Source organism: Pseudopipra pipra, chromosome 5, assembly GCF_036250125.1.
Source record: "Pseudopipra pipra isolate bDixPip1 chromosome 5, bDixPip1.hap1, whole genome shotgun sequence".
NCBI lineage: Eukaryota > Metazoa > Chordata > Aves > Passeriformes > Pipridae > Pseudopipra > Pseudopipra pipra.
The window spans coordinates 37798319-37809976 of record NC_087553.1 but is presented as its reverse complement, the minus strand read 5'-3'; the positions used below and the strand labels follow the sequence as shown (position 1 = coordinate 37809976).

At 44.5% G+C, this 11658-nt stretch overlaps 1 protein-coding gene across 1 annotated transcript; it reads left to right on the top strand.

Moving 5' to 3' along the window:
* The first annotated feature begins 1061 nt into the window (after window positions 1–1061).
* GLIPR1 (GLI pathogenesis related 1) lies at window positions 1062–11658 on the top strand. Its single transcript, XM_064655626.1, has 6 exons — window positions 1062–1498; window positions 6161–6406; window positions 8421–8530; window positions 9377–9459; window positions 10629–10655; window positions 10739–11658. Exons 1-6 carry the CDS (start codon window positions 1319–1321, stop codon window positions 10888–10890), a joined length of 798 nt encoding a protein of 265 aa, XP_064511696.1. The 5' UTR covers window positions 1062–1318; the 3' UTR covers window positions 10891–11658.

The following is an 11658-nucleotide window of genomic DNA, read 5'->3' as shown; positions in this document are numbered from 1 at the left end:
GAACACAGTGACTGAAATTCTAAGCCACATTGCAGCTCTGAACACTCATGGCATCCCACAATAAAAATGAGCCCCAGCTGAGGTTCTTGTTAATATATCCCTTCCGATGTATTAGAATGAAACAACACTGAATGACTGATGTAAAGAAGGGAGGAAAGAAAGAAGGAAAGAGGGAGAAAGGGAGGAGGAAAGAAAGAAGGAAGGGAAAGGAAGAAAAAGAAAGAAAAAGAAGCGGCAGCCTTATTTTAGAACAATTTGGTTGCAATGGAAAGGAGGCAGGTAGCTGTTTGGGTTATCTGTAGAAATAAAACAATATAAAAGTATAAAAACATCACCAAGAAAATATGTAAGAAAAAGAAAAAAAGAAACAGCAACGGCCTTAACAGCATCTGTTTTCATCAAAAGCAGAAAATTTAACCAAAACTCTTCTGCAATCCGTAGTTATTGCTATGAAAGGGATGACTGGGGCCAAACAAATCATAACAAGAAAGCCCAAAGGACATGAGAGAAGCTTGCCTGCCACAATTAAAGAAAGAAGAAAACAAGACAGAGGCACGGCTGCCACAGCTTTGATGTAAACTTGTAGCTTAATTTCCTTATTCTCATAGCAACGTTCTCGAAATGATTCGTTTCCTCTGACTAATACCATATTCAATTACCATGCCTAAGATAAGTCCAGCCCACAAGCCTCCAAAGCAAAACGCTGCTGGTGGAGCTAAAACCACCTCGTACAGCTGCAACACTCTGCCTCAAAGCTGGAAGACCAGATGCTGAAACGCATGACTGTAAGGAAAGGGTTAATCACACTTGCAGTATATGCCGTAATAAGCGCTCGGTGGTGGAGCTTGCAGAAAACTTCACGAGCGCCTGTGCCCAAACCGCAAAGAGGAACTTAAGTCTCAGCTCTGGCCCTGCGGGGGCAGGCTCGACACAGATACTCCTCACTGCAGCGTTCCATTGCGGTGTGTTATACGGCGAAGCGAGTGACTGCACAAGCACAAGGAGTGGGGTCACACACAGGACACTTGGTTCAGGGGGTACTTGCCTCGTACGACTCCCAGAGCAGACTCTCGACAGCGCCCGAATTGGGACCCGAACGCGCGCACTGCCCAAACCCCCCCACCCTCGCAGCTCGTGCTACTGAGGCACTGGAACCCCGCCTCCCCTCCCCTCCCATGCTAATGAGGGACTGGATAAAAGATACTTGGGGAGAGGACGCGCCGTTTTGCCACCGCTTAGAAGGCCGAGGCAGAGGGGTGGTGCTGGATCCACGGCGGTGACTTACTGCTTGCACCATCTATCTTCTCCCTCTCTCTCAATGACAAGCAGATTTTCTGCTTGTGTTCTGGCTTTACTGCTCTTCTGTCATTTCTCTGACTCCTATGAACCATCGACGTTGCCTGATATTGAAGATCCAAAGTTTATTGAGGAATGTGTGCAAACCCATAACAGATTCCGGTCTGGAGTGGATCCACCAGCCAGCAACATGCTCTACATGGTAAGGGGATCTTCATAACTTATGTCCAAGTGTGTAGCATTGTGATGGTGTTTATGATTCTCAAAGGTTATTTTCTGATCAAATGCAAAAAATAAGAAAATAAAAGGAAAAAAACCAACCTCCTAGGGACATGAGTGACTACTTTTTAAAGCAGAGGAAAAAAGTTCTAATTATCAGGTGGCTTTATATGATCCGGTGTGTGTATGGTTTTGCCATGACTTAAATTCCTCATTCGAAACCCAGGATTTCAGCTCTCAACCTAACGTTGTTTTGTGCTGTGAAAAGCCTCCTCATTCCGAGACACCTCACACAGCTCAACAGCCCAAGGTGTGATTTATGTGCAGACCTAAGCGCACCCTTTCATGCTTCAGTCGGCAAGGACAGAGACTGTCTTGCCAAACAAGGCTTTCTCTGCAAGGCTCTTACCTGCTGAGCCAACAGAGCTGTTCCTTGGTGCTGGGGCTGAAAGGAAAGCCCAAAAGCAACAGGAGTAAGCGCTAGGGGCATCAGGTTCCAGGCTGCTCTGCCCCCTCCTTGCTCCCTGGACACGTAAGGGAGTGATATCTGCAGCTACCGTGCGAAAGACAGTCTTTCTTCTTGGGATAAGCTCCACAGATCTCTCAAGTGGACCATCGCCAATATCCTAATTCCGATCTTTTGTTTTGCTCCTTTTCCATACCATCTCACATGATCACCACCAGAATAGGACATAACCACAACTGTAATTAACAACACCCCAACTGACATTAAAAAATAAAAAGTTCATTTTCCATTTCTGGTTGTCAAACACTAAAAGACAAGTGTCCACTAGGGAGAGGTAAGTGAGCAGCGGTCAAGCTTGGATTTCACACCTGACAGGAAATAATTTAGTTTCTCTTCTAGATGCATCTTTTACTTCAGCTTTCTTCAGCTGGGCATGCTGAACTTCTAGTGCATGTTGCTTCGGACTCTTATTTTCTGCATTTCTTCACTGGCCCTACACCAACAAGCTGTTGCTAGGATGTGTTAGAAGAGCAGTATTCATCTTTTTAAATTGGGCTTACCTTCTCCTTTTGAAAAAGTAAAGAACTGAAATCTGGGGGGAAAAAAAAGCAGCTTAAGAAACAAATAAATAAATTACATCTAAAACAAAAACTAAATCACGGTAAGTTTCTTTTAAAACACGGCAAAACCACTAGTCTTTAATATGACCTCTCCCAGGAACAATTTAATGTGAAGAAAGCAGTACGAGACATGATAAAATCTATAATGAAAGTAAAAGCATTGGAATAGAAAACAGCGTGTTTCTTCACTTTTAGTGGCCTTTAGCACTTCAAAAAGGAGGAAAAGGAGATGGCTCCTTTATGTCACGGGGAACTTCTGTTTGCTGTAGATAACTGCCCACCTAGATATGTAAAAAGTAAGACCGTGAATTCAGGGCATTTCCATGTTTCGGAAAACTAGTTTTTAAAAGAAAATACAAGACAGAAATTCCTTTAACTGCAAGTAACAAAGCCCAACCATCAGTATTTGTAATACATGTATTATAAAATGAGAATGTTGATCTGAAAATTTTTTTACCTGACAAATGTGAGTCCTTTCTCATGTACCCAAAGCACAGCTTAGGTCTGTTCTGAGGCTCCTCAAAATTAGTACAAAGAGTCTCACCAGTTTCATCAGGACTTGACGACAGTCTCCTTTGACTTACTGCTGCCTTGCACCACTTATCATATGTTATACATTCAATTTTTCCTCCCTAAATCAGCAAGCAGCTCATTACAAAAACAAAACTGAGAAACAGTTTGTGAGTGAAAATAATTGTAAGTACCACTTCCTTAAACAGCAGTGAGACATTCCTGTCCTGTGCTTTTTTCCCCATGCTGTTTAGTCCAATCTTTTTGCATAAGTGCAGTATTATAAGCAAATAAGGAGTATAACTACAGTTAAACTGAAGATCATTCTGAACTATCAGTTTCTGTACACTGCTTTTCAACTGTCAGCCAAGTTAAGCATTCACACAAAAATGGAAAGTATATTTAAACTTATTAACTTACGTTTATATACGTATACCTTTATGGAACTTTAAACTTTTTATAGGATGAAGGGAAAAAGAGATGTGTAGGCTCTTAAAAAACAGAATGTGAAAAAAAAAGACCATGAAGCACTAAGGTGCATCCAACACTATCATACATCTTTCATCATGATCTTGAAAGTTATCATGTAAGGAAACACCAACTGCTCACTTGAAATAAAAGCCCCTGCCCCAAGTTTACTTTTAATATTTGATATACTGATTTCCTAGGCAAATTATTTATGTGTTAGTTTTGTGGTTAGTATTTGGTTTGCAGGCAAGGTTTTGATAGCAAGGAGGCTACAGGGTGGCGTCTGTGAAAAGCTGCCAGAAGCTTCACCCTTGTCCAACAGAGCCAATGCCAGCCAGCTCCAAGAATGACCTGCCACTGGCCAAGGCCAAACCCATCAGCCACTGTGGTTGTGCCTCTGGGATAATACATTTAAGAAGGGAAAAGCTGTTGTGCACAAGCAATTGCAGCCAGAGAAGAAAGGAGTGAGAATATGTGAGGAGAACAACAACCCTACAGACACTAAGGTCAGTGGAGAAGGAGGGCAAGGAAATCCTCCAGGTGCGAGAGCAGAGATTCCCCTGCAGACCATGGTGCAGTCCATGGTGAGACAGCTGTGCCCCTGCAGCCCATGGAGGTCCACAGTGGAGCGGAGATCCACCTGCAGCCCCTGGAGGACCCCACAGTGGAGCAGGTGGATGTCTGGACCCAGTGACCCAGTGGGAAGCCCACCCTAGAACAGGGTCCTGGCAAGACCTGTGGCCCCATGGAGACAAGAGCCCGCACTGGAGCAGCTTTGCTGGCAGGACTTGTGACCCCACAGGGGACCTACACTGGAGCAGTCTGTTTCTGAAGGACTGCAGCCTGTGGGAGGGACCACACCGGGGCAGTTCATGAAGAATTGCAGCCCATGGGAAGGATTCACAATGGAGAAGTTTGTGGAGAGCTGTTTTCTGTGGGAGAGACCCCATGCTGTAGCAGGGGAAGAGTGTGAGGAGTCCTTCCCCTGAGGAGGAAGGAGTGGGAGAGACAACATGCAACGAGCAGACTGCAATGCCCATTCCCTGTCCCCCTGTGTTGCTGTGGGGGGAGGAGGGAGAGGAAAATCAGAAGGGAAGTGAAGCCCTGGAAGAAGGGAGGGGTAGGGAGAAGGTGTTTCAAGATTTGGTTTTATTTCTCATTACCCTACTCTGATTTGATTTATAATAAGTTCATTTCATTTCCCCAAGTTGGATCTGTTTTGCCCATGGTGGTAACTGGTGAGTGATCTCTCCCTATTCTTACTTTGACCTATGAGCCTTTTGTTGTATTTTTTCTCCCCTGCCCAGCTGAGGAGGGCATTGACAAAGTGACATTGGTGGGCACTTGACATCCAGCCAGGGTCAACCCAACACAGTGGGAAAATACACCCCCCCACAAATGTTAGCCATTGGAAGAAGTGGAAGACATAGGTTACAGAATATTTTCAAATCTCTGAAGATGCATTTTGTTGTGATCCTGTGATTTTTAAATACTGATTGGTAGCACAAACAATACACGTTGTTTCAGACTTATCTATGGTACAAAGAAAGTTATTTATGTAAAACATAGCCATAAAATCTAACAACCTACCTTTGTTAGATTTCTACAAAAAAAAAAATCTACCAATTACAAATTTACAGTCTACCTTTTCCCTTGTCATGGCTACTGATGAATTCAAAACGATTACAATTCCATCATTTGCAGAAGCAATTGAGATATTTTAAGTAATTCAGAAAAGGACAAATAAAAAGAATGTTATTTAAAAAAAATCTTCAAAATAGTTCAGCAGTGCTGGACAACTTTATTTTTGAAACACAAAGTATATCTAGAACTACAGGCACGCACTTGTGGTACTGTATCTTCCAGGAGGTACAATGCTGTAATCACTTAACCAAGTTGTTTGCACAAGAAAACCCAGCAAGAGCAGACACCACCTCCAGTACAAACAAAAGACATTTATGTGACTCAATTGCCTAAATAATCACTTTCTGTAGGATTGAATAGCAAGTGAATGAGTCATTCCACAAATATGAATTCAGCACTAACATTTGAAGCTGCCAAACACAAAGATGCTAACCAAGGGGTTGAGTTTAAACTGTCCCCAAAATCCCAGTGTGCTTGTGAAGTGACCTGCAAGCAGTGGCCTTAATACGTGAGGCTACACAAGACTCCTGCCTGATTGGTATGGTAAGCATAACCCTCACTCTCCAGATTTCATATAAATTCACTCTTTAATTTACATTAATGTTCTCTCATGGCTGGCACAGCCCTGAAATGCACATTGTGCCACTAACACTGTATTTGACTGACATACAGCTCTTAGTGTCCAACAAACCAGTCATCCAAGATTACACACCACCCCAAAAACTTCCTCAAGTTTAATGAGTAACCAAGTGCAAATCCAAAATGAACCTAAAAGCCAATTTACCATGTAGCTCTGTAAGTCTCAGCAGAAGCAAAGAACAAATGAACCAAAAGCACGTATGCTAAGACATAGCTTTTCCTGGAAGTTGCTCTGAATTACTGCATTGCAAATAAAGTGCTAATATAACCAAGATTTTTAAATCTCTTTATTTTGCAGAGTTGGGATCCAGATTTGGCAAAGACTGCGAAAGGTTGGGCAAAGAAATGCTTATTTAAACATAATATATATCTCAAAGAGCCAGGGAAAGTTCACCCCAGATTTCCCCGTGCTGGAGAAAACCTCTGGACTGGCTCACTTCCTGCCTTTACTGTGAAAGGAGCCATCACCTCATGGTACAACGAGGTCAGATTTTACACTTATAACACCAATAAGTGCAGCAGAATATGCGGCCACTATACACAGGTAGGCATTGCATTTCTCCATCTAAACCGTGAACCAGCTTTGCCATTTTGACACAGAAACTCTGCATTTCTCTTCAAGATTCAATGAACTTCTTCAAGCTGTGGTCTTACTTTATGTTTGTGTGCACAAGATGTTCTTATGTTCCCATATATGAGAGAAGAAGAGTCACTGTATTATTATTTTAAATATGGAAGTTGTTGGGGTTTTTTCAGGAAGAAAACAATACAGCCATCAAGCAGTCAGATTTAGCCAAGCAGTGGCCAAAAAACAGGCAGTGGCTATGGACTTCAGTGCTTGGTGGGATGAGGTCCCAGCTCTGGCAGGCAGCCTCCACTTGCCAAGGGCTGGGGAAATACCATCACAAAAAGAGATGTCTGCAGTTCTGCAAGTATCATATGCACATTTTGCTCAACCACTATTACCAAAGACAGAAGGCAAAGTGAAGGAGAGGAGTGCCACTGCATGCAACCCCACAATCACTACCCACAGCTATGTGAGAGCAGGACTGCAGCAGCTCTAGGGTTAGATTTTCACCTGAGGCTATTTAATATTTTCTACATGGATACACATCTGCATTTAGGACTTGAATAGATGAAGTGAAGCTGGTGGGCTGTCTGAACGATACACGCAGGTACTTGTATGCAGAGAAGATATTTAGATGCAGAACCTGTGAGAGGTGACAGCACTTTGCTTTTTGACCTTGCTCACAAGGACATGGCAAGAGTCAGCACCTCGAAACTGCAGTGAAATGCACTTTATCTGGCAGTAAGGCACAGTGTTGTTTGTAGAGGAGCAGTCCAGGCAGTTTCATGGGGGAGAATGAAAAAATAAGATTATTCCCACTTGAAGTCAGTGGTGATAGTGACTGTAGCTAGAAGATGTGTGTGTCTACCAGCTTTGGGAGGTATCCTTGGATCTTTACTTTTTAGGGAACTCCTCATTCCTCTTCCTCCTTCTCAGCTATGGAGAAGAGAATTTTCCCTGGGCGCAATTATTGCAGTTACCACAACTACATCTCCAGCATATGCCTCAGCCAGTGGCTGCCTAGGATGGGGAAGGTTGTGTGATTCAGTCCTTCACAGTTCTTGGGGATGCAGTTGTCTAGGGCTGGTGTCAGGAGCAGCCTCTGGTCTGCCACTGCACTGAGAACATCCTCAAGAGCCTGAGCATTGTCCCCACCAAAGAGGCACAAGCAGAAAGAGTCATGCCTCCTCTTCGAGGCAGGGGCACGAATGTGTTTATCTCCTATGCTGTTAGGGTCTTTGACATCGTCAGTCATCGCTGCTGTTGTATCACCCTCAGGTACCACTGTACCCATGTCTCCACTCTGCTGCTGTCATGGGATTTATTTTTCCATAACTGCAGCATTTGACTGTACTCTAATCTCGGAGCTGGATGTAGGATGCTGGATTGCACAAAAGGGCTTCTGATAGACAGAGGATCACTAAATGATGTAATGCCTTTGCCTCTATGTTATCTCAGTCATGGCTGTGATGCTAAAAGGCAGGACTGCAGTCTGGACACAATCCTTTTCCCTACTCCTCCTGTAACACCAGTGCCTTCTGGCAATTTGCCTATATGTCCTTGCAGGATTAAGTACAGCAGCAATCAGCCCTCGTAGAAGCTGTAGCAGATCATGCAGCCTTTTCTGCACAAGTTCGAACTGTTCTCCCTCGGCAGAAAAGGCAGAAAGCTAATGGATTAGCTTGAAGCCAGTGAGGTGAACTTCACCTTCTCCTTTGCAAGAAAGGAAAACAACCTGTTACAGCCAGTTATTCCTGTTTTCAGCATTGTTTTAACAAATATGTGGCAAATTGAGTGTAAAAACAATCAGTCATTTTTCAGACCAAACCATGGGTTTGAGATCCATCACTGCTGCTTTTCCCCATGAAGCCTGCCCAAGGAGTGCTCCTCAGCCCATTTGGATGTTGTAAAGCAGAGGGCAGGTCTTCTCCTAATGCTTCAGACGCTGAATCAAAGCCTTTGTCACCAGTGTACCTGTCTATCTTTGCAGGTTGTTTGGGCTACAAGCTACAAGGTTGGCTGTGCCGTCCACTTCTGTCCCAGGGTGGCATACTCCTCCATAACCAACGCTGGACACTTCATCTGCAACTACGGGCCGCCGTAAGGTTTTTCGCTATGAATATTTCACAGGGTCCTATCCCTTCCATCCCACAACATGCAGCTTTATTAGATTAGTCTATCTATTCATGTCTTTTGTGGAAAGAAATGGTTCCCAAAATGGAGAGAGCTACACCTCCGTCCAACCATCTTTTTTTATTTGCTGGATGTATTGAAGCCAGAAAAGCAGTGGAACTGGTAAAAAGGGTAAAATATTAGCTGCTGACATGAAAATACTGAGTGATCATCTGAAAATCAGTCCCTTTCTCCTGAGTCCCAAGATAGCCACAGATGGTTGCCAAGGTGCAAGCCCGAAATCTGAAGATACTCCCACACATGCCTGCATAATTAGGCCTCTAGGTTGCTGGTTTGATAAATTTTGAAACTTTCAATGCTTGCAGCTGTGATCTTAGCAACTCAGGGCTACTCATGAGGCTTGAGCTGCTCAAAATTTGGTCTAGAGGTCCTTCATACACAGTCAGTAGGATATCTAGCTGGGATGGATGTATTTTACCCTTCTCCAGCTAATTAATGCCACCACAGTCTAAATACAGCTTTAAAAGCTTTACATGCATAGAGTGCTGGGCCAAGACCAGGCCAGCCCTTGATCTCAAACTTTGGCATTCCTTTTGCCTTTGCTTCATCCTTGGAAGAATATATACTGCTGACCAGATCCCTTGAAGTGACATAGTGCTTCACTGCCTGTCTTAGGCACAGGGCACTCAGACAGGACTGTCCAAAAACCATCACTCTATCAACACAAGTGAAGGAAAAATCAGGTTAAAATCTAATTAGTGGTAGGTTTTGCTCCCAAGGGCTGTTTGAGAGCAGTGTTACTTTGCTTCACAGTGGGAATTACCCAACGCAGCCGTACAAGACCGGAGCAGCGTGCAGTGACTGCGGTGGTGATCAGTGTACCAACCATCTCTGTCGTAAGTAGAGGACAACCAGTCCTTCTTCCTAAGCAGAAAGAGCACACAAAAGATACCGACAGGAAGCAGGCACAGCACTCTCCTGTTCTTAAATATAGACTGAAAAACTGCAGTCAGAAGCCAAGTGGGCAATGATGCTCAGAGAGGAGGGAGGAGGGTAGAAAGAGCCTGTTTTCTACCCTGGGGAGTGACGGGGTGGGGTCTGCTTTCCATGTGCTACAGGCTATAATACAGAAGATATGGGGGCTGCAGTTTAAGGTGTTATCACTTCCACTCACACCAAAGTTACTGCTTGCAGAAATAGGAAGCAGATAATGGGACACGTGTCCTGTCCTGGGGGCTCTGGGTTATTATCTGATGCATGAGCTGTGGCTTGAGCTGGCGCAGGTCCAAGCAAGCCTTTCCCCTGCCATGCTGCTGCAGGTGGGGAGAGCATCCACAGCACTGCCAAAGCTGCTCACTCCAGTGAACATCAACCAGGCCATCTACTTTCCCCTAAGCATTGGGGCAGAACAAGGCTGACATGCAAGAGCCCTTCATGGGGATGTGATGCTCAGCCTGAGTCTGACAGCCTACCTGATTCAGCTGCACTTGGCTTTTTAACGGCTGCATGGTGTCAGGTGGGAAGGAGACCACCTGAAATTCCTGTAAGGACAAGGCACCGTTCTATGGACATCCGCTTGGGGGTTGCTGAGAGTATGGTCATGCTTTTACCCAGCACTTGATCTTTGATGAACTAAAGGAGTGGGAAGGTGGTGGTAAAACACCAGCACCACAGGAACATGAGGGAGTCCCGGATTCACAGGGCTGTTTAATGTTAGCTGCAGGCTGAGGATCTTAAACGTAAAGTACGGGGCAGAAGCCAAAGTAATCTTGGGAGGCACACCTAGGGGAGTGAGTTGTCTCTGCATCAGCCACTGGTAGGAGGAGAAGCCAACACGGTGTGATCAAGCACTTCTCAGCAAAGTCTCTGTAGGGACTCTCTCCAGAGAGTCACTGCAGGGCTCTCCCAGAGTCAGTGGGTCTTTGCTTCTTCCTGGAAAGCAATGCATTTCCCATACCTGTATTTGTGAGGCCGTTGTGAGGCTCACGCTTCATTCCCTTTTGGTTAGAGCCAAATAGTTTCTAACTTAAAAGTCTGCTTACATTCACTTGTTTTCTCTCTCCAGAAAATGCAGAGCGCGACAAAGTCATTGGTAAGTACCGCTAGAATTACTGCTTCCATTTGTTGCCCTTGGTGCAGTAATACTTGAAAACAAGTGAATTGTATTGTTCACAGGTGATCCCACATGGCGTCCAGACTGGGACAGACCTGCATGTGACGAGTTCTGCATCTCTGTTATTGCTCTAAGGTCAATACTCCTTATACTGACAATTCTGGCCACCTGGCTCATACCCAAATACTGGTCTCTAGCACCTGGTAGTGGGTGACACACATGTAGAAGATCACACGAGCGCTTGGCTTGGCTCAGCTTATCCCTTCCCTTCACATAAGTTACTGGTAGCATAAAGATTGGTAGAGACACTGTTTGCATCCACGACTGATTTAGAAATACAGCAATACCATCTTCGTTGCAGGCAGCAGCTACGAGAGCTGATAAACAGCTTTCTCATTGCTCAGAACCAGTTAAAAAGTTAAAATGGCTTTAGATGTTAAAATGGCTTTAAAAGTTAAAAAGTTAAAAGTTTTTTGAAGTGGAGCAGTGTGTGTGGGATCTGCTGGGTAAGGGAGCATGCTGTCCAGGCAGCACACTAAGGTCCAGGCAGCTGCCCAACACACTTTCTTTAGGAAGGGCTGAAGGGTGTCTAGCCCAGGAGCCTGGCCCCAACCCCCAGCCAAGCTCCAGGGAGAGCACTCACCTCTCTCATTCCTATTGCACTCTTTCCTTGGATGCTCCTACAGCAAGGTGCAGAGTATCCTGTATCATTTAAATCTTTTTTTAAATAATTTTTGGATCCCTGTGAGCTCTTGCATTTGTATCCTGTGGCAGGCAGTGTGTTTCCCAGTCTCTCAGTGCGCTTGAGCCATTGGTACTTCTATTTGCTTAGAATTTGTTTTTAAACACACGTCCTCTATGCCAAGACAGTTTCAGCTGTGTTTACGTGTTTATGTATCACTGCAATCTTACCTGGTTGTTTTTTTTTTTCTGAGCTTAGGGGTTTCAGTGCTGTTTCAAACAATAAATTGTTATTTCCTGC